This window comes from Dendropsophus ebraccatus, chromosome 11 (genome assembly GCF_027789765.1).
Source record: "Dendropsophus ebraccatus isolate aDenEbr1 chromosome 11, aDenEbr1.pat, whole genome shotgun sequence".
NCBI lineage: Eukaryota > Metazoa > Chordata > Amphibia > Anura > Hylidae > Dendropsophus > Dendropsophus ebraccatus.
In genome coordinates this window covers 59,768,726-59,796,375 of record NC_091464.1, presented here as the reverse complement: position 1 = coordinate 59,796,375, position 27,650 = coordinate 59,768,726, and the positions used below count along the sequence as shown (strand labels likewise).

General features: G+C 44.1%; 2 protein-coding genes across 2 annotated transcripts in view; both read left to right on the top strand.

Annotated features, from left to right (window-relative positions):
* The window catches only part of B3GALT5 (beta-1,3-galactosyltransferase 5), a 29,135-nt gene extending 18,174 nt beyond the window's left edge, over positions 1-10,961 (top strand). The window contains exons 2-3 of the mRNA XM_069945386.1: positions 5,892-5,989; positions 9,635-10,961. Of these exons, the coding sequence (XP_069801487.1) occupies positions 9,635-10,597 (963 nt within the window). The 5' untranslated portion in view covers positions 5,892-5,989 and the 3' untranslated portion in view covers positions 10,598-10,961. The remainder of the gene's footprint in view (positions 1-5,891; positions 5,990-9,634) is intronic.
* Positions 10,962-20,550: 9,589 nt separating this feature from the next.
* Positions 20,551-27,650, top strand: part of IGSF5 (immunoglobulin superfamily member 5) — a 41,128-nt gene continuing 34,028 nt past the window's right edge. Inside the window, exon 1 of the mRNA XM_069944916.1 lies at positions 20,551-20,776. The gene's annotated coding sequence lies outside the window, so the exon portion shown is untranslated. The remainder of the gene's footprint in view (positions 20,777-27,650) is intronic.

Below are 27,650 nucleotides of genomic sequence, written 5' to 3'. Positions count from 1 at the left end.
CTCCTCATCACACACTATGGCAGCCTCCAGTGTATACAGGGCTCCTCATCACACACTATGGCAGCCCCCTCAGTGTATACAGGGCTCCTCATCACACACTATGGCTGCCCCCTCTGTGTATACAGGGCTCCTCATCACACACTATGGCAGCCTCCTCAGTGTATACAGGGCTCCTCATCACACACTATGGCAGCCTCCTCAGTGTATACAGGGCTCCTCATCATACACTATAGCTGCCCCCTCAGTGTATACAGGGCTCCTCATCACACACTATGGCAGCCTCCTCAGTGTATACAGGGCTCCTCATCACACACTATGGCAGCCTCCTCAGTGTATACAGGGCTCCTCATCACACACTATGGCAGCCTCCTCAGTGTATACAGGGCTCCTCACCACACACTATGGCAGCCTCCTCAGTGTATACAGGGCTCCTCATCACACACTATGGCAGCCCCCTCAGTGTATACAGGGCTCCTCATCACACACTATGGCAGCCTCCTCAGTGTATACAGGGCTCCTCATCACACACTATGGCAGCCTCCTCAGTGTATACAGGGCTTCTCATCACACACTATGGCAGCCTCCTCAGTGTATACAGGGCTCCTCATCACACACTATGGCAGCCTCCTCAGTGTATACAGGGCTCCTCATCACACACTATGGCAGCCTCCTCAGTGTATACAGGGCTCCTCATCACACACTATGGCTGCCCCCTCAGTGTATACATGCCAGTGTGTGGTGTGTACAGCTGCAGTCATTCTTTATGTACAGGAAGCACAGCGCTCACCTTTCCCCCCAGCTAAGAGCAGCATTCCCAGGTGACAGCCCTTCTCCTCTCCTTAGTGCTGGTGATTGTGTTCTATACCAGCGGCACCACAGCTCTCACCTGCCTGTTCCCGGAGGGCCGTGTCTCCTGCAGCACTTCCTGTGTGTCTCCTGCAGCACTTCCTGTGTGTCTGCCCTCCCCCGGGCAGCTGCTGTTTCTCCCACCTTCTGTCTGTGCCTCCTTCTCGGTCCCAGTTCTCCCTCTCTGCTTCTCCCTCAACGTTCTTCACCTCTGCTGCATGGAAGAGGCAGGCGGCCAGCAGGGGGGGCGCCCCGACACACAGGCAGCACATCTAACTTCCATAGATGTGCAGAGCAGCAATCTGTCTGCCAGAGCGCCCCCTAGCTGGCCGGGAGTGAGGCGCCCTGTGCAAGCGCACAGGTCGCACACCCCAAAGGCCGGCCCTGAATACAGTCACAGTCTCTAGAATCAATAAAGATTCAATACAGTAAACTTTTGCTGACTGAGAGCCCTTGAGCTGGGTATCTTTGGATATACTTGGTAATAGAGAACTTCTACTTAACAGCCGGTGCTTATAAGATACCCTAAGGTTCTCAACTGGAGGGACTCTGACCACCTTGTGTGAGTGGTGATGAACAGTATCTGCATCTCCCGTGATGAACATCTGCCCTTTGTTATCTTGTGGGCACAGAGTGTCACAAGGTCAGGAATGTAGGCCCCACTTCTGGGTAAGCTAGCAATCGGGGTGACCTCTTAGAAATGCTAGCGCCGGGAGCAGAGTTCTTGGCTTGAAATGTGCTTTGCTGACTGGTTTAAAATATGTCCTGCAGAGTGCTATAACAACCCCTCAGTGTAGACAAGCTTTCCCCCTACCTCTCGTAGCCGCACAAGTCTTTTCTAGCTAGATATGTACTGGCCTACATATGCTAAAATAAATCAGTGGACACTGGCTCTGTGGAAACACTGCAAATGCATGTGGATTACACTGATCTGTTAGATCAGTGCTCTGCTATAGCAGCACATTAGTCATGGTAGGCACCAAGTCCTAGTATAGACCTCGAACTGCCATGACAACTAGTCGGCACCCCGAAACCACCCATTAAGCAGGCAGAAACTGTTTTGATGTTGCAATCACTATTGATTGTGGCATTTAGTAAATGACCGGCTTTGAATTGATTTACAAGGTCGGTCATTACAGAGAGATGCCATCTGCAAATAGCAGGTAGATACTTTTGGAGACTAGAGGTTATTGAAAGAGCTATTCTCCTTCCATAGTTCAATATGGAAATAGTAAGGGATCCCTAATTTTGAAATCCAGGTTTCATGTACACATTAGATGCGACTCCATTAATACACAATTAAACCTTCCTTCAAGGGAGTTAGCAGGAGAAGGTAACCAAGCAGTAAATTAGTTGCAGGTGCTAAGATGTGTGTTTGTGTGTATGAAATGCAGAGGTCAGAGATTCAGAAGGTAGGAGTTCACCCTCATCTAAAATATCTGAAATTGATACCGCTATTCCTCCTGATATCTTTGATCATACTGATGTTGGTCATTTAAACATATAAGTGCTGTGATTAATAGTGGCCATGGCATTTTAAAGGCTCACTAAACTGTCAGGTGTGTGTGTGTGTGTGGTGTCCAGTTGGTACCCTGGCGAAACTTTCACGGGGTGCCAAACAGTTACTATGGGAGCCGAGATCCTTTACTAGGCCTCATTGCCTGCCATAGTAGTTCTGGTGATACAGTCTGCCTCAGGCAGGCTCTACCAGCAGAGCACCAATCTAACTGATCAATGTTATGCAATAGCACAAATTGATCTGTGTGACGTGATTCTTTTCTAAGCTTTTCTATAGAAGGCAATAATAAAACCTTATTTGCCAAGATCTTACAGTAAGTGGAGTTGGTTTAGTCAAATAATCACATTTTTATGTAATTTTAGGCAGAATCTTGGATTGGATGAGACTAGAGAAATATGGCCAATCTCTTTCACAAGCAGCACCACATCACTGCACTGGTTGTGTTTTGTATTACAGGTCAGCAGCATTAAAGTGAATGGAGTTAAGTTGAAATACCACACACAACCTATGGGCAGGTGTGGTGCTGTTTTTGTAATACTAAACATCTACTTTAACCCCTTCCTGCATGCAAATGTATATGTGCATGAACCCGACAGTGTGCTGTAGTTGCCAATCCTCTAGTGAGCATGGTACCTTTTGGTAATTTGTCCATGGAGTGGATTATGCACAATCTGGGGTCTCCTACTGTTAATGAAGAGTCAAAGCGTGCCTCACCACTGCTTCCTCCTCCCTATCCTATATAAATAATCTCTGCTGCCCGGCCTCCTGCTCATTCTTGCTGTAATCCAGTGTCTTTGAGGACCGACCTGCATATAGTTGAATCTCCTGTCCTAGCTGTGTTGGAGATGTAGTCTAGGGGTAAACCATATTGCTTAGTGGCCAATAACAGTTTTTTTTTCTCCCTGGGTTCGATTTCCCTGATGGAAATGAAATATAGATATTTATTTTTAAATTTTTCTCATCATTGTATAGTAAAATTGAATTTTAAACCTAATTTAGACCTGATTGGAAATTCTTTGCACTTTTAAAAATGATACAATAATGAGAAAAAAGAAAAATAAATATCTAGATTTTATTTCCATCTGAAGAATCGATCCAAAGAAAAAACTGTTGCTGGTCTCTGGACAAGTGGTTTACCCTAGACCACAGCTCCAACACAGGTAAGGAGATTCAATTATATCTGATTGCAGATCAGTCTTATGTTGGCAGACACTGACTGACTGGGTGAGCCAGCAGGAGTCCTGGCAGCATTGATTATTCATGAAGAAGAGGGAGCAGGAAGTGAGTGGTAAGCTTCGCTAGAAAGAGGCGCAAGCAATAAGCCACAACTCCTCTTTGACTCTTCACTACAATAGGAGACCTAAAAATTGCACATTAATCACTCCACAGATAAATTACCAAAAGGCAACATGCTCACTAGGGTACTCCCAACTACAGCACACTGTCTGCACCTCGGGTAGGGCCCAGGTGCTGACAGATTCTCTTTAATATATGTTTTTTATTATGTAATTAAAACCTAATTTCCTTTATACACATGGATTAACATTGCTTGGATTTATGACAACAACCGAAGACCTCCAATAACCCTCATGTATGTAAGTTACTGTTATGTTAGGATAAATACCCATTCTAAATGATTATAATAATATCATGATTTTCTAAATAATCCACATAGAGGATTAAAGGAAGATCACAATGCTTGCATCAGAACCTGCTTTGTGTTGTCCGCATTGAGATCTGGAGGATTATTGTATCCAATATAACAAGATAAGTAGATAACAGTACAGAACATGTAGTACAGGTAGAAGCAGTACAGTGAATATAGTTAGTACAGGTAGAGAGCATTACATGTCAAAGTACAGGTAGAGAGCAGTACAGCACATGTAGTACAGGTAGAGAGCAGTATAGGACATGTAGTACATGTAGAGAGCAGTACATTGCATGTAGTAGAATGAGACAGGGGTTCAGTACATCTTGTACAGGTAGAGAGCAGTACAGTACATGTAGTACTGGTAGAAAACAGTATAGCACATGTTGTACAGGTAGAGAGCAGTGCTGAACATACAGCACAGGTAGAAAACAGTACAGGATATGCAGTACAGGTAAAAAGCAGAACAGTACATGTAGTACAGATAGAAGCAATACAATACATGTAGTACAGATAGAGAGCAGTACAATACATGTAGCAAAGTTAGATAACAGTATACTACATATGCAGAACATGTAGTAAAGGTAGAAGCAGTATAACAGTTTTACTGTCAGGATTTTTAATTTAACAGTACACGATTCACAGAATGTAGCTATGTACTCTGCTGGAACCTGAAGATATTTTTGTAGTGAAGAGTTATTTGTACTTGTGTATAGACTAAGTCTTAACACCTTCTGCCCCCTAGTATCGTCGAACCCGTCACAGTAGGGTTGCACAAGTCCCAGCCGTGGTTATCTGGGTGTAGCTAGGTGTCCGAGTCTGAGAAAGAAGTACAGAACATGTAGTACAGGTAGAGAGAAGTACAGCGCATGTAATACAGGTAGAGAGCAGTACAGTACATGTAGTTGAGGTAGAGAGTAAAACAGTACATGTAGTATAGGTAGAGGGCAGTATAGTACATGTAGTCTAGGTAAATAGCAGTACAGGACATGTATCATTGGTAGAAGGCAGTACAGTACATGCAGCACAGATGGTAGAGCAGTACAGTCAGTAGAAGTACAGGTGGAGCAATACTATATATATATATATATATATATATATACACATATATATAGTGTACAGGTAGAGAACAGTTATGTATCTAGATGTCTAATAATGCTCATCAGGCTGTTATAAATGTATAATATGAATACTATGCTGTTCTGCACATTACACATTAAGATGATTCCTGGAAGTAAGGGACCATAGTAAGAGATACTTGGCAATAACTCGACATATGTGCTAACATATGTGTAAATGTATTCATGTCAGAAAAAGTTCACTTCTGCCTTCTGCATCCTACTCTGGCAGGTGCTGCCCCATTCTTGCAAATATAGGGGGATGCTTAAAAACTTGTGGTCAGCTGCATTTTCTGCAGGCACAGGGCAGAGGGCAGAGCATGTCCAGAGCTCATCTATCTGACGGTTGTAGAAAATCATGTAGACCGGCCACGGTGCAGAGCAGGAAATGTATGCTTCGGGCTGGGGCTTCAGGCTGCGGGTGGCTGGGGGTTAAAGGGGGCGGGTCACATATCTGCAGCGGAATGAAAATTCCGCTGCAGGTATGTGACCCCATAGGCCTTCACTATACCAGGATATTGCTGCAAGCTCGCATCGTGAAATCCGCTGCGGATCCGGTAAGTGTGAAGGCACCCTTAAAGTAAATTTTACACCTATGCTACATGATCTCCCACTCCTCAACCTGCCAAGTCATCCCTTGGACCCCCTTAGCAGTAGTGCTGGGTGTTTAGGGCAGGGGTGGATAACGCTTTGTATGAACTTGTTTTAGACATTGTTTGGATATTTGTGGAGTTTCTAAATCACTGTTTGTTGCACACAGGGGCAGGATGGAAACACGTTTCTTCATGACTTGCTATCAAATTAAGACTCTTGGACCGACCAATCTGCATTTGGATTTCATCCCCTGTGGATTACCAGGTAGGAGATAATTATTGCCGCTAGTAGGTTTGTTGTTTCCTGGGAGACCCGGCTTGGAAAATTTGTATAAGCCATTAAGAGGCTGGAAACGCAGCTCTTTACGCTTTATTATAGGGAAAATAAAAAGCATGGTGGACAGTGTTCCCTGAACTGTTGCTTTCCAGCTGTTTGGGCCCTAGAGGACAAGGCCCATGTCCTGCTACACTGCAGCAAATATTCATCCAACAGGATTACTTAAATCCAGATACTCTCCACTCTCATCCCGGATTTCATCTCCATAGATGAGGAGAGAAAACTCTCCATCCTGCAAGGGGAGGAGCCCACCCTGGAAAAAGCAGCCTAATACATTTCTACCTACCACCAGCTGAGAGGAGCATAAGACGCCACGGACTGTTATATACCCTATACTGTCCCTATACCCCACCTCTACTCTGCCTATTTCTGATATTTTACAGTTCAGTCCTAGTTCCCTTCAGCAGTTGCTCTTAAAGGGGTTATCCAGGCTTATAAAATCATAGTTGTTTTCTTCCAGAAACAGCGCCACTCTTGTCTCTATTTTGGGTGGCGTTTTGCAACTCCATTGAAGTAAATACGCCTAATTGCAAACCCCACCCAAACTATAAACAAGAGTGGTGCTGTGTCTGAAAGGATGCGGACATAGGTTTCTAAGCCTAGATAACCCTTTTGAAGCATTTTTACTAAAGTCTCTGAATGCTCTTGAGCACTTTAAGCACTTTCTAGCAGGAATGTATGCAGCTTAGGGTCCGTTTAAACACACAGATTATCTGACAGATTTTTGCAGCCAAAGCCAGGAATGGACTATAAACAAGGAACAGGTCATAAAGGAAAGACTGAGATTTCTCTTTTTTTCAAATCCATTTCTGGTTTTGGCTGCAAAAATCTGTCAGATAATCTGTGTGTGTAAACGGACCCTTATGCTAAGTTTATACGGAGCGATTATCGGGCGAATTTTTGCGATAACGATCGAATTCAAACGATAATCGTACGTGTAAACGCGGTGAACGATTGATAAATCGTTCATTTTTATCTTTTAACATGTTCATAAATCGTCGTTCGTAGTTCGCAAAAAATTTGCCGATCGTTCCGCCGTCGCGCGATAGTCCGGCCGCCCCCAAAGGCTCCTTGCAATGCCTTGCATTGATTGGCTGAAGAGGGGAGCCGGGAATTTCAAACGGCTCCCCGTCAGCCAATCAGTGCTGAAGAGGAGCACCGATTGGCTGAAGAGGAGCCGTTTGAAATTCCAGGCTCATCTCTTCAGCCAATCAATGCGCTGAAGAGGGGAGCCGGGGATTAAAAGACCTGCTACACGGAGCAGGTAACGTATGCTCGCGAACGGGGCGACGGGGGCGGGGGGGTGGCGATCGGAGCGGCAGCAGCGGGGGTGGCGATCGGAGCGGCAGCGGGGTGGCGATTGGAGCGGCGGGGGTGGCGATCGGAGCAGCGGGGGTGGCGATCAGGGCGGCATAGGGGGCTGCGGTTGAGCGGGGAGGGCGGGCTGCGGGCGGGCCAGGCTGCGGGCGCGCAATTGCAAAATGATCGCAAAACGATTTTTCCGTACCGTCTAAACGCTGATCGTTATAAAAAAAAAATCGTTACTTCAAAATCGTTATTCGTATGATCGGCCCAATAATCGCCTTGTGTAAACTTAGCATTAGTGTTGCTAGTTTAGATGTCTCTAGAGTGAAGCGGGCTTTGTCTAGCCTTGTACAAAACGAAACGATTGGGTTTTAAATCCTGCTGTCTGCCTGCTCCGTGAAGAAGGTGGTGACAGCCCATGGACCGCCTGGAAAATATAAATACAACATGGATAAATTATAAAGCCAGGAGTTCAAGAGTTCAGTCTGTCATATACAGTCAGCTTACATACCGTATATCGCAGACATGTGAATGCAGCCTAAGACTTGCTGTGAGGCCTAGCAAACTGGTGGAGACATGGATAGGTATTGTCACTAATCTGGTCATGCCATGACCAACTAAAATGTTCCATGTTTTTCTGTACCTCAAAGTATGCAGTTTCGGCATGTGTGACAAATAAAATTGCAGTACATATATGTACCTTACAATATCCAGCAATAGTTTAAAGGGAATCTATCATTAGGTTCTGGCATACTAACCTGCATGGGTGATATGATAACCATAGCTACATCCATGTTTTCCAAGCATTTTCCAGGTAGTCCCCGGGTGGTATCTTCCCTTTGTATGGAGCCTGAGGGATACGAGCACAGATCAGTTTTGCTTTACACAAAGTAAAACAGATATGGTTCCCTCATCTCTACCATTCAGCCTTCTCTTGCAGGTTAGTATGCCAGGACCTAAGGATATAGTCCCTTTAAGACACCTTGCAAGATATTCCTCACAGCAACTTTAACTTTAAAGTAGCTGGGATATAAGTACCAGGGCATTGCTGAAAAAGTTGAATAAATCCCTAGGGAGTCCTGTAAAATATGGTTACAGCCATAGGTTGCATATATGTTTTGAAGGACTCCCTAGTAGAGATGAGCGAACCTCGAGCATGCTCGAGTCCATCCGAACCTAAACATTCTGCATTTGATTAGCGGTGGCTGCTGAACTTGGATAAAGCCCTAAGGCTATGTTGAAAACATGGATATAGTCATTGGCTGTATCCATGTGTTCCAGAAAACCTTAGAGCTTTATCCAAGTTCAGCAGCCCCAGCTACTCAAATACCGAACGTTCGGGTTCGGATCGACTCGAGCATGCTTGAGGTTCGCTCATCTCTACTCCCTAGGGTTGCATCCAACTTCTTCAGTCAACGGTATTCAAATGCTGAATGATAGGACTTCAGCATGTTCAAGCCCTGCTCATCTCTAAAGGTGAAGTAACAGATCTTCATTTAAAACAACAAGGCTGCTGCCACTGCCAGCATCCATAGAAGCGCCAAGAAATCAGCATAGGCAGGGAAGGTGAAGAACAAAAGGTCTGTCCCCTCTCTGACAGAAATTTGATCTTAAGTAGGTGGCAGTTAAGAGATCTTTATTCATATAGGAAAGAAATGACATCAGGGCAGCTGTACCCAGGGAGTCTGCACAATAAGGAACGGGGTCAGGACAATAAAAAGGTCTATAATCCTACTTCAGAGCTCTTCTGAGATGTGCATGCAGATGCTGATTCCAGAGGGAGGACCGCCTGGAAAACTGGGATACAGCCAAAGCCATAGTCTGTATCCCAGTTTTTCAAGCGGTCCTCCCGCTGTATCCACCCGCTGCACGGAGCGGCCAGACAGCGGGAATCTGATGACGAGCGGGATACTGATGACCTCGGCAGGTTCGGACCATCCTTAGATCGGAGATAACACTGATGTTGACAGTTTAACTTCTTAGATGTTGTGGTCAATAGTGATTGTATCATCTAAGTTGTTTGACAGTAGGAGGAAACACAGACGGAGTTCCCTCACTCTCTTAGGCCGTCTGTAACCTACAATGTGACCACAGAATGTATCAGTAGCTACCCATAAACATACACATTACATTTGAGACTATGTTACGCATGTGCTCCTGAATGTGGCCTGCCAATGGATACTCTGTGTAGGAGAGCTTCCCCCTAGTATAGTAGTCCAAGTAGGCATAAAAAGGCCACTAACAATATCTTTCTCCTTTTCATTTCAGATGGCTCGTAAAAAGGTCATCTTCGCCTCCCTGCTGATGTTCCCAGCTTTGCTCATGGTTGGGTTGTTCATCAAAGTTCAGGAATACGAAATCTGGTATTTCTGCTTGAGCTGCACTGAAAGCTATTTGAATTATGGTTTTGACTATGGTAACAAAATCTTTATGAAACTTCCCGACGTGGACTGCAAAGATTCACCCCCATTTTTGGTTTTTCTAGTCACCACCACGTATGGCCAGAAAGAGGCTCGAAGTGCCATTCGCCACACATGGGGCAAGGAGAGACTGATCCAAGGTAAGAGGGTGGTCACTTTCTTTCTTCTGGGTACGAGGGAAACTGAGAGTGCAAGAGAGAAGGTCAACTTGGCTCAGGAAAATATCATCCATAGAGATATCATCCAACGAAACTTTGTAGACACTTATTACAATTTGACCATAAAAACCTTGATGGGTCTAGAGTGGGTTACGCACCACTGCCCTCAGGCCTCCTACATCATGAAGACAGACACGGACATGTTCATCAATACATTTTATCTAGTTGAGCTTCTTCTAAAGAAAAATCAGAGTTCTAACTTCTTCACCGGCATACTGAAGCCGGATGACAGCCCCATCCGCAACATCTTCAGCAAGTGGTACATAAGTAAGCGAGAGTACGGGGGGCAGAAATACCCACCGTTTTGTTCAGGGACAGGCTATGTGTTCTCCACAGACGTGGCCCACAAGATTTACAACATATCGATGAGCGTGCCCTTCTTCAAGCTGGAGGATGTGTATATAGGCATGTGCCTGGAAAGACTCAAGATCCCGTTGCAAGAACTTCATAGCAAGGAAATATTCTTTGCGTCAAAACTTCCATTCTCGGTATGTAAGTACCGAAACATTGTGACTTCACATGAGGTCCAGCCCCAAGAGATTGTGCTGTATTGGGAAGCATTACAGCGAGCGGGAGGGGAACTCTGTCGATGAATAGTATTTGCTTTATATTTTTGAGAACTCTGGGTCTGTATTACCCACGACAAAGAAATCAGGACTTTAAAGTTTTGTGCCTTTACTGGTTTCTTGATGTTGCACTAATACATTGGCGACTCCCCTGAGAAATGAGGACATGTACAGATCCACTATTTTTCAGTCATGTCCGATGGTACCTCTTTTCCAAAGAACCCTGGTTGGAACCTAATTGTTACATGACTGTGGACTAACCAATAATATAATAATCACCCCTCACATTTGGGGGCACATTTTCTAGTAGTGGTTTCACCAATATAAAAAATGTACTGTGATGGAAAACAAAGAGGGAGATTTATCAAAGGGTGCAAACTGCCCACAGCAACCAATCACAGCTTAGCTTTCCTTTCAGCACTGCCTAAAGCTGAGCTGTGATTGGTTGCTGTGGGCAGTTTGCACCAGTCTAAATTTTACACCCTTTGATAAATCTCCCCCAAAGGGTCTACAGAGATTCTGTTACTTTCATGTGGATGCAGAGTCTTATGTAAACAAGGTGTAAAGAAACTGATAGACTGTCTTATGCCAAGTGTTGGGCTGAGAGGGTGTAGCAAGTTATATCCTGCCCCGTAGGGTCTTCACTTAGGGGGACATTTATTAAGTCCGGCGTTTTCTGCTCCAGACTTAAAAATGTCCCCGCAGCTCCGGTACTACGGAGATTTATGTAGAGGCGGACTGCGTAACTGTGCGCACGGAAGAAAACCTACGCCAACTCAGAGCTGGAGTAGGTTTTCTGTGTATCTTTCCGAGAAAACAGTGATGAATCGCACAGACTCTGAGTATACATCTAGAATACAAGCCATGCCTGTGTGTAATAAGGGGGCTGTAGGGTTAATGCACTGTAAGCTCTGCTGAAGCAGATCTGGATGTAATATGTATATGTTGTCTATATTGTCTGTACAGTACTAATAAATTTGATTTCTATCTTATGTCATTGTTCTGTGATTCTTGTGGGACTTTCTGAACAACCTATCATGGCTCATCATCATCTTTCATCATGGTCCTGTATAGCGGAGTCCCCTTTTTCTTCTAAAATAGTAGTTCTGCAACAGCTGGAGAAAGTCGCAGATTTCCCATCCCTGCCCTAAGAGATGATGATTCTGGTTTTCCTAAAATAGAGGTCCACATATACCCAAGATGTTTATTCTCCTAAGAAGTGTTCCTTATCACTCATTACAGTCCTAATCCTTTTCTCTTGATAACCTTCCTTGTCCTTAGATGATCATCCTAGTCTTCCCCAGATGTTGCTCTTCAAACACCTTTGATACAGTACTTTTCCTCTTAACAAGATGATCCTTCTCCTAAGTGATGCTCCTAATTATTATGATCTAGTTCAGTGTTTCTCAACCTGTGGCCCAGGTTAAGGGGGTATAGTTGATAGTTGATTTTTATTTTTTAATAGTATAAGCCTATGTTCACACAACGTATATTTTCTTAAAATCGTGGCCGTGATTATTACGAAAATATACGTTACCTCTCATATTACCTGACATGTCAGGTAGGAAACCATGTCAGTGCACACTATAGAGCGAGCGGCTCTGGCCGCTCACTCCATCGTGTGCTGTGGGGAGTTCTGATGCGGGCCAGGTCACGGAACGGCTGGTCTCTTACAACGTGTGAACATAGCCTTAATCTGTACATGAGTATATTCATACATAAAAAAACCTAAAAAACTTAAAAATATCATTTATTATTATTATTATTATTATTATTATTATTAATAATAATAATAATAATAATAATAATAATAATAATAATAATAATAATAATAATATAAATCATCATAATCTAAATCCAGTTTATTGTACTTATTCTGAAGCGGAGAGGCAGCGATCTCTCTGATCATGGTCAGTATAGTAAATAGAAATGCAGACAAAAAACGAAGCAACACAAACATAAGTTCAAATTCTTTATTCAATATGCAACATTGTAATGAAATATTACCGACTCTTGAATAGTTGATCCGGTGACTCCCAGGTCAGGTCTGGTGGAGACCACAGAACGTGCCGCAGTCATTCCCACCCGTCCTCTATTATCCTGGTCTGAGAGTCACCGGACCTAAAGATCCAGGGGAAGGCGAAGAAACCCCCCAGAGAGTTCTACCTCAGGGGGGAAAAAAAATCCTTCCTGACCCCACAAGTGGCGATCGGATCTGATCACCCTGGATCACAACTAGCCTGCTGCATACAGCTGTGGCATAGATTCAACAAGGTGCTGGAAGCATTCCTCAGAGATTTTGGTCCATATTGACATGATGGCATCACACAGTTGCCGCAGATTTGTCGGCTGCACATCCATGATGCGAATCTCCCGTTCCACCACATCACAAAGATGCTCTATTGGATTGAGATCTGGTGACTGTGGAGGCCATTTGAGTACAGTGAACTCATTGTTATGTTCAAGCAGAAATCGAGACTCATCAGACCAGGCAACGTTTTTCCAATCTTCTACTGTCCAATTTCGATGAGCGTGTGCAAATTGTAGCCTCAGTTTCCTGTTCTTAGCTGAAAGGAGTGGCACCCGGTGTGGTCTTCTGCTGCTGTAGCCCATCTGCCTCAAAGTTGGACGTACTGTGCGTTCAGAGATGCTCTTCTGCCTACCTTGGTTGTAACGGTTGGCTATTTGAGTCACTGTTGCCTTTCTATCAGCTCGAACCAGTCTGCCCATTCTCCTCTGACCTCTGGCATCAACAAGGCATTTCCGCCCACAGAACTGCCGCTCACTGGATGTTTTTTCTTTTTCGGACCATTCTCTGTAAACCCTAGAGATGGTTGTGCGTGAAAATCCCAGTAGATCAGCAGTTTCTGAAATACTCAGACCAGCCCTTCTGGCACCAACAACCATGCCACGTTCAAAGGCACTCAAATCCCCTTTCTTCCCCATACTGATGCTCGGTTTGAACTGCAGGAGATAGTCTTGACCATGTCTACATGCCTAAATGCACTGAGTTCCGCCAAGTGATTGGCTGATTAGAAATTAAGTGGTAACGTGCAGTTGGACAGGTGTACCTAATAATGTGGCCGGTGAGTGTAGATGGGGAGTTTGTATAAAAGTGAGGATGGTGCTGATATTGGGGTCTCTAACATGCTGGGGCCTATAGTGGGGTCTATAATATGCTGAGGGTCTGATAGTTGGGTCTATAATATGCTGGGGGCCTGATAATGGGGTCTATAATATGTGGAGGTGTGAAACTGGTATGTGTAATATCCTGGAGGTCTGTTATTGGGATGTGTAATATGCTGTAGACCTGATACTAGGGCGTGAAATATGCTGGGGATCTGATATTGGGGTGTGAAAGATGCTGGGGATCTGATACTGGGGTCGGTAATATGATGGTGCTCTGTTACTGGGATGTGTAATATGCTACACACATGCTGTAATATGATACTGAGGTATATAATGAGCTGGAAATCTGATACTGGGTTCTATAATATGCTGGGGACCTGATACTGTGGTCTATAATATGCTGGAGACCTGATACTGGGGTATATACTGCATTTTCCGGCGGATAAGATGACTTTTCAACCCCGAAAAATCTTGTCAGAAGTCGGGGGTCGTCTTGTACGCCTGTACTGTGTAATTGCAGACAACGATCAAAAATTTTTTGTACGTTTGTATGTCATTGATCATTGATTTAGATATGAACCTAAAATTATCGTTAATCGTTTGCTAATTGTTCGCTGTAATTCCACATACTGTACATTCGCTGAAGTTCTGCATTTGTTCACTAATCATTCAGTGTAATTGCACATTGTTCATTGTTTTGCTGGGATCAGAGGGAATAAACGATCATAGTAACGATCGCAGTAACGATCGTAACTAACGACCATCGTTCTGTGTAATATGGTGAACAATTTCAGGTTAACAATAAACAATCTCGTTTGCAATCGTTTATCGTTAGTCGTTAATTGTTAAAAATCGCTCTGTGTAATAGGACCCTTAGTGATTTCAGCACACACTGTACAATAACCCATCTGAGACTTTCAGCCATATCATCTTTATGACAAGAACTGTACCTTGAGAACTCCAGCCAACTTTTAGTAAAGTACCACAACGCTTGTCTGGTTTTCTTAAACTACACCTCGCCAAGGGAATATGTGCTATTAACAGACACGGAATCAACACCCCCCACTTTTCTTAAAGGACACCTGTCACCCCCCATGCCGAGGTGACAGGCTCCCGACCCCCTGTTAGATCCCCCTATACTCACGTGATCCCGCCGGGTCCCACTTCCTGAGCCGGTCGGGTCACGGAGATATCAGCGCCCGAAGCCCGGCGCGCACGCTGACAGCAGAGTCAGATGCTCATAGAGAATGAATGGGGAGTCCGATGCTCCGTCATTCTCTATGGGCATCGGACTCATCTCTCAGCGCGCGCGCCGGGCTTCGGGCGCTGAAATCTCCGTCACCCGACCGGCTCAGGAAGCGGGACCCGGCGGGATCACGTGAGTATAGGGGGATCTAACAGGGGGTCGGGAGCCTGTCACCCCCCGTGTCGGAGGTCCTCTTTAATACTGATGGTGATGGAGATTGTAAGTTTACCTTTTCAATACATTAGCAAAGATTTTTATGATTCTGTTCTCACTTATTATTATGGAGTACTGAAGGCAGAAAGATGGTGGCCGCAACCTAAAAAAGTGTAAAAAAGTTAAAGGGTCTGAAGACTTTTCAAATGCATTGTACATATATAAGTATATATATATATATATATATATATATATATATATATACACCTGTATATTGCTCCACACTTTAGTGGTGCCCAATTTGGGACCTCAATTTTGGCACCCCTTTGTGCCACAATATAGTAGTTAGTAGAGATGAGCAAATATGATTCGATCGAGTAGGTATTCGATCGAATATTGCTGTATTCGAAAGATTCGAATTCAATCGAGTAGTGAGGCGAATACGCGGGAAACATTCAAAAGCCCTCCCATCGCAGTTGGAGCTTTTTTTAATCCAATGACCATGCAGGGAGGCCGTGAGGGACCCTGGGAGTACGCACGCAGCGCGAAAACAACGTCTACCCTTATTGGATGGCGAAACCACATGACCTCGAATCTTAAATACTTGGCTCCCACCTCTCGACCGCAGATGAGCTTTCAACCTAGCCAGGGAAAGGTTTTAGTAGCGTTTTGGTTAGTCAGGCTTACTACAGAACCCAAAAGTCCTTTTCAGGGCTAAGATCCAGCGAAAAAGTCATCTCTGAATCAAAAGCTCTTCTCAGTGCTAAGACATAGATGATATAACAGCAGCAGCAGCATTAGCAGGTGTATTCATTCCAGTACCAGTGTGTACAAGTGACTTATAGTGTCCCTGTTTAACACCACTAAGGGCACGTTATACATACTGTTCCAGTAGGCCACTAAGGGCACGTTATACATACTGTTCCAGTAGGCCACTAAGGGCACCTGATATGTACTGTTTCAAATGCCCAGTAAAAGGCACGTGATACATATTGTTCCAGTAGCCCAGTAAAAGGCGCGTCATACATACTGTTCCAGTAACGTTCATACAGCATTACGCGTGATACGTGCGAATAACATGACGCACCTTGGAATCATGTATGTAACACTGCGCAAGTAATACAAACAAAATGTGTGAACATTGCCATAAATGTTCGTAAAGCGTTCGCAAATATTTTTCCTTCGCAACTGCAGAGAGTGGCATTATACTGCGATTTTGGGGTGTTGGGTGCACCCAGGCATGCTCCCCCTAATGTCCTAGTGTCATTCCGGAGGTGTTTGCATCGTTTAGGGAGGTTTCATGGGGGACTTGGTGACCTCCAAGTGGTCGAATTTTCATTTCCACGTGCCACAATTTTTTTTCCCATAGACTATAATGGGATCGAATTATTAGCATTAGGATTAGCATTAAGTCCGGTTTATAAACACCAGAACTAAGATCATTGCATAAATACAGTATCAGAACCAAGCCCAGTACTTATATCCAGTACAAGGACCAATGTAAGTAAATACAGTACCAGAACTAAGCTTATTACATAAATGCAGTTTCAGAGCTAAGTTCAGTACTTATATCCAGTATTAGGGCCAATCCTAATAAATACCTTACCAGATAAAAGCACAGTACATGTAAATGTTGCCGCAACGGCCAAAGCTGGCGGCCAGAGCTTGAAACTAAGGGTTTATCAGGTACAATCATGACACAAGCTCAGTACTCAGAACAAAGCACATTACATAAATACAGTTCCAGAACTAAACTTAGAGCACAAATACCATTCTCAATAAATATAGTACCAGGACCAAGCTCAGAACCTTTATATATATTTATATCTCGTCTATGAATAAAGTTGTTCTCTTTTATTTTCTTCTCCATCTGACCTTGATGACACAGGACACTGCAACCCCTGAAAATCATATCATAAATTGTAGCCTCTAAAAAATGTGTCAAATAATACAGATAAATGCCACGGACTGTGCCCCTGAATATAACAGAGCTACAGATGGTGTCTCCTAAATAAAACTGTGCTAAATTGTGCTATGTTCCTCCTGTATTTAACTATGCTACACAACGTGCCTCCTGAATATAGCCATGTTCCCTAAAAATAGCATAAGTGGTGTCCCACCACGGGTGTGGCTGTTGGTTACACCCTTCATAAAAGCCTGTACTTATCGTGTAAAAGTGGCAATGAAGGTAATGATAAAGTTTTGCCACTAGATGTCGCTGTATTAGATATGTATATTCAGATGCTACACGGCTGAAGTATGTAAAGGGTTATTGTTTGTCTGTATGTCACATGAATCTGTGGACCTATAGAATCTGTTCTTCTTCTTTCCTAGCACCTATCTTCTTACTTCTTCTATTGCACTCTTCACCCACTCACAGCGCACTTTAGATATGCTGAGGAAGGAGGTCACATGGGTAGACAAGTGTGTAGGTCTTTCGTGTTGGACATTATAAAAGAAGGATGCAAGCTAGACAGCTCTTTAGAGCAGTGCTTCTCAATTACAGTCCTCAGGCCTCACCAACAGGTCATGTTTTGAGGATTTCCCATACAAAGACCAGCTGTGATAATACCTGATGCACTGAGTATAATTATATCACTTGTGAAATACTAAGGAAATCCTGAAAACATGACCTGTTGGTGAGGCCTGAGGACTGGAATTGAGAAGCACTGCTCTAGAGTGGTCCTCTTTGGGCCTTGGCCCTCTGCCAGGTCCCCTACTCAAGTTCAGTCTTAGAACCCTGCATGGGTAGGGAGCAAGACAATACACAGCTAACCATTTTCTTCTCAGTAATGCTACACAACACTATGCAGTGCTAAAACCCTCACAGGAGAGGACAAGTCAGAGACAACCTCAACCCACACCGTGGTCTAGGAGAGTCACAGAGCAGGACAGTATCCACAGACAGCAGTAAGCTAGGAACTGATCCAGATAGAGCAAAGTTACTAAGGCCTAGGAACTCTATCTCGCAGCACGGTTGTCAGCAGAGAACACTCAGCATTCTGCTCATCCCAGGTAACAAGGTCTGGGGCCTTGTGTCACCCTCATAGGATGATCAGCCGACACTGGTAGGCATAAGGTGGTGTGAAGACCCAAAAGTCAATACACGGACACAAGTATTCTCTTCTTCTTCGTTTAAGTATTCTTCTACCTCATCCTCCAACATCCCGGCAGAGCACAGTACTACTTGGGTTGAGACTCATACGACATCCTTCTCTCTGCTACTCTGATTCTTTTTATCTCTCAACACGCTACTCAGTCAGCACGGCTGTACGCTCTCTACTATATTCCTATCGCAGATCTGGTCGCTGTATTGTCCAGTATTTGTCTACAAGTATTATCAAGTGCTTTATCAAGTGCTTTATCAAGAGAAATGTCTACTGTCAAGGCAATAACCTTCTTTTTTAGTAAAGACGGGCTTATTTATGATAAAGAGACTCTGTGATTCTTCGCCTCACACCGACACAGTAAACACCACAATCTTCCCCTTTCTGTGGGTGGCAGTTCCCATAGTCCAGGAGGGTCACTACACCACTCCGGCCATCTGTGACTACACTAACCCAAGGGGTACCACACCACACATTGCTATCCCTAATGTCTCCTGAATATGATCGTCTTTATTTCCAGGTAAAAAGAAGGGTGTTATATTTGTGAGCTAAATGAGTAAGGTAAAGGGTCATTCCTGTAGTGGAATATTAATTATTTTTAAAGCACACTTGACTCCAGAGCGCTATACAAACAACAAGGAATAACAAGCAGAACATTACAAAATCAAAACACATTTCATGAAGGCAAATGGCAGATTTGTACATAAGGATAGAGGACCCTGCTCGCGAGGGCTTACAATCTACACCGTAAGGAGAGGGAGACAGTAGATAAGGGGGCAGCTAGTCAAAGTATGGTGCAGAGTTATTATAAATTATAGCCTAGTTTAAAGAAGGTGCTTTTGAAGGTGTTTATAGAGGATGAGAGCTGGATATGTTGGTGTAGTAAGTTCCAGAGTATAGGGGAGGCTTGGGCAAAATCTTGGAGGTGGTTGTGTGAGCCACAAACAAGGGGGGAGCACAAAAAGAGATCATTGGAAGATTGGAGGTTGCGTGAGGGACGGTAGCAGGATATCAGGTCAGAGATGTACGGAAGGGACAGGTTGTCATGGTCAATAGTTTAAAATACATTTGTTGGGAAATGGGGAGCCAGCAAATGTATTGGCAGAGGGGAGAGGCACAGGCAAAGTGAGGGGAGAGGAGGAGTAGTCAGGCAGCAGAGTTACGGATAAACTGGAGGAGAGTGGGGGAGTTAAGCCCCTATTTCACGGGGTGACTACAAGGAGCAAACGAGCGCTATTAGCGCTAGTTTGATTCTCGTTCCCTGCTTGCTGCCACCGCTATTGCAGGCGGCAGCAGCAGCAAGCGGGTGAGTGCGGGAGGGGCCACGGGGAACTGCAAGAGGGCTGCCCGGGTGATCGCTAGATCGTACGGGCAGCACATAGAGGATAGTGGTGCTTTGCTGACGCCGCTTCTGTTCTGCAGAGCGACGGCAGCAGATCGCTGCTATCCCAGTCGTTTGTTTTTCAACATGCTTAATATATAAATAACGCAACGATCAGCCAACATGAATGACGTCGGCTGATTGTTGCCTTCTATTCCACGGGACACTTATCCACCGAATATGGTTGAGTCAGGGTTGAAAAAAGAGCGCATCAGGGAAATGTTTTGAAGTGAAGGTGGCAAGAGGTGTCAGGGCCTGAATATGTGGTATAAAAGGGTCAAAAGTGACCATAAGACAGTGGACTTGGGGGATGGGGGACAGAGTGCAGCCATTGACTGTGAGAAAGAGATTAGATGGAGGAGTGGAACAAGATGGGGGAAATATAATTAGTTTTGTTTTGTCCATGTTGAGTTTTAGAAAGCAGGAGAAGATGGAGGAAGATATAACCGATAGACACTGTGGGATTCTGGATAGCAGAAAGTTGACATCCAGGGCAGAGAGGTAGATTTGAGTATAGTCGTCATAGAGGTGGTACTTGAAGCCATGGGATTTTATGATGTTTCCCAGGCAAAAAGTGTAGATGTAGAATAGAAGGCTCCTGAGGACAGAGCCTTGGGGGACACCAACAGTGAGGGGACGAGGAGAGCAGGTGGTGTGGGAGACACTAAAAGTGCAGTTGGAGGTGAGAGGAGATCCAGGAGATCCAGAAATAATGTTGTCATGTCCCTTGGCCACTGATCTAGCCAAAACAAAAAGTTATACCAGTGCAGTCCACTAGGGGCTCTGTCCATCGAATAAGCATCTATAATTAGAAATAACTTTCCCAGCATTGTGTATACACTCCAAGTTCAGAAGATGTGATCTGAAATAAAGTGAATGGAGCCCCTGGTTAATGATTGCTGGTGGACTGAGCGGTGACATGTGGACTCTACCCACTCTTATCTACAGAAACCGCCACTCCATTAGTCAGGGACACAGCCCTTCCTTCTCCAGGAAAACTTGACATTAAGAAGCTTGGCTGGTTCATTAACAAGACATATAAAGGACTTAATAAGCCGCACAGACCAATGTGTCAGGGTGTGCTGTGCCCAGCCCTGAGCATGGCATAAGAGGGCACGCAGGTGTGGATACAATGGACACCTGGTTATCGTCTATATGGAAAGAGAATATTCCAAATACCGGATCATAAGGTAATAAACAGCTGACTTCCCTAAAAACTTACATTTTTCTATTACGTAAATTAAATATAGTAAAAGTTATATCTCATATCTCTAAATACCAGCCTGGGATAAACAAATACGCCCTTAATATTTTTTTTTATGACTGGAGCAATACAGAGAAGATTACCATAAGGATGGAACGCTGATCTATCTTATGGAATAAGTGAAAAAAGAATAGTATAACTATACAGCATGATAAGGCCTAATAGGAGTGGGATATTCAGATGTTCTGGATAATCAAATGTTTTGGATTATCAGGTGGCCATAGAGCTGTTTTTTTTCTGTGAGAATATTATCACAGGAGTTTTACTCTTATACTGTGGTGTCAGAGTATACTGTATATCCGCTATTCTTCTATCTATCTGTCTCTCTCTCTCATATCTATCTATCTATCTATCTAACTATCTATCTATCTATCTATCTATCTATCTATCATCTATCTATCTATCTCCTATCTATCTATCTATCTATCTATCTATCTATCTAACTATCTATCTATCTACCCCGGTAAAGTACCGGAAGGTCACGGAACGGCCGGGTGTTCACGTAATGTGAACATAGCCTAAGAGCGGTAAGACTATGGAACTCTCTGTCACATGATGTTGTCATGGCTAATTTATTAAATCTATCTCCTATCTATCTATCTATCTATCTATCTATCTCCTATCTATCTATCTATCTATCTATCTATCATCTATCTATCTATCTATCTATCTCCTATCTATCTCCTATCTATCTCCTATCTATCTCCTATCTATCTCCTATCTATCTATCTATCTATCTATCTATCTATCTATCTATCTATCTAAAGTGGGGGAAAAAAGCATTTAATCAGCCCCCAATTGTGCAAGTTCTTCCACTTAAAAAGATGAGAGAGGCCTATGTAACTAACGTCATAGGTAGACCTCAACTATGAGAGACAAAATGAGAAAACAAATCCACAAAATCACATTGTCTGGTTTCGAAAGAATTTATTTGCAAATTATAGTGGAAAATAAGTATTTAGTTATTAATAGGGATGAGCGAGCATAATCGTCCGAGGTTGGTACTCGATCGAGTATTAGGGTACTCGATGGTACTTGTTACTCGGGCGAGCATCTCGCGATACTCAAGAAAATCTCATCATCCGTTTCCTGTAAGCTTGGGCGCTATTTCTCAGCCAATAAACATGCAGGAGACTCGTTGGTACATCCTGCGATCACGGAGGACCCATACATGTCAATAGCAGCGATTGGTTGGCCAGATCAGATGACCCTGCCATATAAAAATCTCGGCTGCCGAGGCTCGGCTCACATGCATGCTGGAAAAGATTAGAGAGAGAGCTGCTGCTGGTCAGGGAAAGAGTTAGGGAGTGAATTAGCGTTCCAGTAGGCAGAGAATACTAGTGAAACAATCAAACAGCCCTTGTAAGGGCTTCAAATATCGTTTTTAAATTGTATTACTACAGACTGCTGGCTGGGACTTGCAGTGCAGCTACCACGATTTCAGCAGCACACTGTGGTGATCGGCTGCTGGCAGAAAGGGGACATTAGGTGTTGCATACAGACCCTCTAAGAAGTGCTTAGTACTATTTTATTGGGCCCTCTACTATATTTTCTGATTTCTGTATTTCTTATTGTAAAGGGGGTGTCACAGAGTGTGTATAGGTGCAGCCACCAACAGATTGTATTCCACAGCCCCCTAAAAACTAGTGGCCCCTCTACTATATTTTCTGATTTCTCTATTTCTTACGCAAGGCATATCTAAGTTCAGTACTGCTTGCACAGTGTAAAGGGGGTGTCACAGAGTGTGTATAGGTGCAGCCACCAACAGATTGTATACCATAGCCTCACAAAAACTAGTGGGACCTGACCACCAGTAAATTTTCTTATTTCTGTATTTCTTACTGTGGGAATATCTAAACTCACTGCTAATTGCCCTGTGTAATTGCTGCTATACACCATATAGCAGCACTTACACAAAGACTCAATACGACTACCTCCAACAGTAGTCTGAGTAATATATTTTCTTGGCTTGCTGTGATCTGTAGTGCAAGTGATTCAGTGGGCAGAGGCCATGCTGACATGGATAGCGGATAATGTGTCCAGTAACTTATTCACCACCCAGTCTTGCACGCAGTCCACCCATGCTACCCAAGGGAGTGGAACCCTTGCTCTAGAAGTTCAGCCTCCTTCCCCACAGCCTGGTCCCTCCAGGGAAAATAGGGATTCAGAATTGGAGGAAGGGCTGGTGGTGGATGAGGACTAGGTGACTGATCCTAGCTGGGTGGATAAGCCTAGTGACAGTTCTGAGGAGGAGTCAAGTTCAGCCACAGGACACGTTGGAAGAGGAAGAGGGGTGGGCAGAGGGAGAAGCAGGGCCAGAGCAAGTAGATCAGCAAGTCTGGGAGGTTTTTTAAAGAAACTGCGGATGACCGACGGACTGTAGTGTGCGAACTGTGCCAAGCCAGGATCAGCAGGGGAGCCACCACTACCAGGCTAACCACTACCAGCATGCGTAGGCATAAGAGTGCTAAACATCCCACTCAGTTGAACCAAGGCCGTTGACTTAGTTAGTGCTCCTTCCCCTGTGTCACATACTGGCTCTGTCAGTCCCCCCGCCCAGGCCCCAGGCACGAGCACCTCCCACCCTACATCCACCCCTTCACCTACACTATGATCAAATATGCAAAATAAGGGTCCGTGGAGTCTCAGTTACGAGTCTCAAAACACGGGAATAACCAGATATCCCTCCAGGTGAGGGAAGCCTATTGCCAAGGGGGTGCCTCCCAGTGGGGAGAACACCAAACCACCCTGATACGTAGCCCCTTAAGTCCCACTCGGTTGCGAGTATTGGAACATAAATAGGGAAATACCAGGGTGACCCTTTTTACATCAAAGTCTAACTCTGTGCCGAGTATTGCGACATGACAAGGGTTTACCAAGGCAGGCATCCATCCACAGACGATCGTTTCAGGGTAGTTGCCCTTCGTCAGTGTGGAGTAGGATTTTGGCTAACAGGGGCAATGAAAAATAGACCAACAAAACACAGCAATCACTGAGCTCAGGGAGACCAGTGACAAAAAAATCAAATGGAGTACTCACTGAAGAGTCTCCACTGATGCATTGCCCCCTATAAATTTAAATATGCAAAAGAAGGGTTTGTGGAGTCTCAGTTACGAGTCTCAAAACAGGGGAATAGCCAGATATCCCTGCTGGTACACTATGCTCAAAGTCAGACTCCAGACTGCTGGCTGGGACATGCAGTGCAGCTACCAAGATTTTAGCAGCACACTGTGGTGATCGGCTGCTGGCAGAAAGGGGACAGCAGGTGTTGCATACAGACCCCTAAGAAGTCCTCAGTAGTATTATATTATTATTACTACTTTAATATAGTATATACCACCATCTTTCACAGGGCAATTAGCAGTGAGCTTTGATGTGACTGCAGTCATAAATGAAAAATAGGAAAATATACAGGTCACACTAGTTTCTGGAGGTTGTTGTATACAGTCAGGGCCAAAAGTTTTGAGAATAACACAAATGTTATATTTTTAAATGATCTGCTGCCCTCTGTTTTTCTGTGTGTTTGTCAGATGTTGTTATCACATACAGAAATATAATTGCAATCAAGTTAATGCAGCAAGTCAATATTTGCAGTGTTAACCCTTTTTCTTCAGGACTTCTGCAATTCTCCCTGGCAAGCTCTCAATCAACTTCTGGACCAAATCCTGACTGATAGCAGTCCATTCTTGCACAATCAATGCTTGCATTTTGTCAGAATTTGCTGTTTTTTGTTTGTCCACCCGTCTCTTGACCCCACACATGAATGGTTTCAGGATGCTTTACAGTTGGCATGAGACAAGACTGGTGGTAGCGCTCACCTCGTCTTCTCTGAATAAGCTGTTTTCCACATGTCCCAAACAATCGGAAAGGGGATCCATCAGCAGAAAATGAGCAAGCTCTGCACTGTTGGTAGCCCGATCCCGCAGCTGAAACACTTTTAAGAGACGGTCCTGGTGCTTGCTGGTCTTTCTTGAGTGCCCTGGAGCCTTTTTGGCAACAATGGAACCTCTCTCCTTGAAGTTCTTGATGATGCGATAGATTGATTGTTGCAATCTTTCTAGCTGCGATACTCTTCCCTGTTAGGCCATTTTTGTGCAGTGCAATGATGACTACACGTGTTTATTTAGAGATAACCATGGTTAACAGAAGAGAAACAATGATGCCAAGCACCAGCCTCCTTTAAAGTGTCCAGTGGTGTCATTCTTACTTAATCATGACAGATTGATGTCCAGCCCTGTTCTTATCAACACCCACACCTGTGTTAATGGAGCAATCACTGAAACGATGTTAGCTGGTCCTTTTAAGGCAGGGCTGCTATGATGTTGAAATGTGTTTGGGGGATAAAGTTCATTTTCTAGGCAAATATTGACTTTGCAAGTAATTGCTGTTAAGCTGATCACTCTTTTTTTAACATTCTGGAGTATATGCAAATTGCCATTTTAAAAACTGAAGCAGTAGACTTTATAAAAATTATTATTTGTATAATTCTCAAAACTTTTGGCCATGACTGTACAATCTGTGGGTAACTGCAGCTATATAGTATATAGTATATGCCACCACCATCTTTCACAGGGCAATTAGCAGTGAGCTTGGATGTGACTCACCACTTCTCCCCAACGCTGATTGGATTTTAAATTTGAGTTTGACTTGGAGGTACTGGGCTGCCCTGTCCCTAGCGTGTTGTCAGAGCGGGTCTTCAATGCAGCTGGTGGCATCATCAGTCACTAATAAGCGCACCCGCCTGTCAACTGACAGCGCTGACAGGCCGACGTTTATTCATTTTTTTAACTTATTTATCTCTTATTGAAGCCATATCCAAGCTCACTGCTAATTACCCTGTGTAATTATTAGTGAGCTTGGTTGCGTGTGACAAGGGGCGGAATCTGGTGGCGGCTCTGCAACTCGGCAGCCTCACACATGTACCATGCCTGGCCCATGTCTTCAACCTAGTGTTGCTGCCGTTCTTTAAAACCTACCCAAATTTGGCTGACTTGCTCACCAAGGTGCACCACATCTGTGCGCATTTACGCAAGTCAAACAGGGAAAGTTTCCCCAACTGCTACAGTCAAATTCAAAGTCAAATTCAAACTCAAAACAGCGGTGGGGGGAGAAGTGGGGAGTCACATGATGCCAGAAATGTTACCCGGACTACTACAGTCAAATTCAAAGTCGAAGCAGCGGTGGGGGGAGAAGTGGTGAAGGTATGTCTGTTACATTTATCCTTGGTGGCGTTCCCTTGCTTGTAATTGTTAAATCCTCTACCATGAGGGGGATGACTACGGCCCCGGCTGGTCCACCCCTCTAATTATTATCAATGGAGAGGGCAGACCATATTGGTGTTCAGAGGGGTGGTAGCCAAACCCCTAGTGTCCTAATGGCTTACTTACATAGTTACATAGTTACATAGTTACATAGTCAATACGGTTGAAAAAAGACACATGTCCATCAAGTTCAACCAAGGAGGGGATAGATACAGGGAAGGGGGAGGGGTGATATGTTCTATACATATGCATTTATATTATTTTGGTCTAAGAACTTGTCTAGCCCTGTTTTGAAGCCCTCTACTGTTTTTGCTGTGACCAGATCCTGTGGTAGACTGTTCCACAGATTCACAGTTCTCATGGTAAAGAAGGCTTGTCGCCTCCGGAGATTGAACCTTTTTTTCTCCAGGCGGAGGCAATGCCCCCTTGTCCTTTGAGGGGGTTTTACCTGGAACATCTTTTCCCCATATCTCTTGTAGGGGCCATTTATATATTTAAATAAGTTAATCATATCTCCCCTTAAACGTCTCTTCTCCAGACTAAACAAATGTAATTCTTTTAATCTCTCCTCATAACTAAGATGCTCCATTCCCCTTATTAGTTTAGTTGCCCGTCTTTGTACCCTCTCCAGCTCTAGAACATCCTTTTTATGAATCGGGTTCCAAAACTGGACGGCATACTCCAGATGAGGCCGCACCAAAGCTTTATAAAGCGGTAATATTATATCCCTGTCCCGAGAGTCCATGCCTGTTTTAATGCATGACAATATCCTGCTGGCCTTAGAAGCCACTGACTGACATTGTGTGCTGTTCTGTAGTCTATTATCTACAAGTACACCCAGATCCTTCTCCATCAGCGACTCTCCCAGAGTAACTCCCCCCAGGACATATGATGCATGCGGGTTATTAGTACCCAGGTGCATAACTTTACATTTATCCACATTGAACCTCATTTGCCAAGTGGACGCCCAAACACTCAGTGTGTCTAAGTCATCCTGTAACATCTGCACATCCTCCATAGACTGTACTGTACTACAAAGCTTGGTGTCATCTGCAAAGATAGAAACATTGCTGTTAATTCCATTCTCAATATCATTAATAAACAAGTTAAACAGAAGAGGGCCCAGTACTGACCCTTGGGGTACACCACTTATTACCGGGGACCATTCGGAGTAGGAATCATTGACCACCACTCTCTGGGTACGATTATTAAGCCAGTTTTCAATCCAGTTACACATTAAATTTTCCAAACCGATAGACTTTAACTTACCCATCAGACGTCCATGAGGAACTGTGTCAAACGCTTTTGCAAAATCCAGGTACACGATATCCACAGCCGCGCCGCCATCCAGGCTTCTACTTACCTCTTCATAGAAACATATTAGGTTGGTTTGACAGCTTCTGTCCTTAGTAAAACCATGCTGGTTATCACTTATAATACTATTAGCCACTACATATTCCTGGATGTAGTCCCTTATAAGCCCCTCAAATAGTTTCCCCACAATGGACGTTAAGCTTACGGGTCTATAGTTACCTGGGG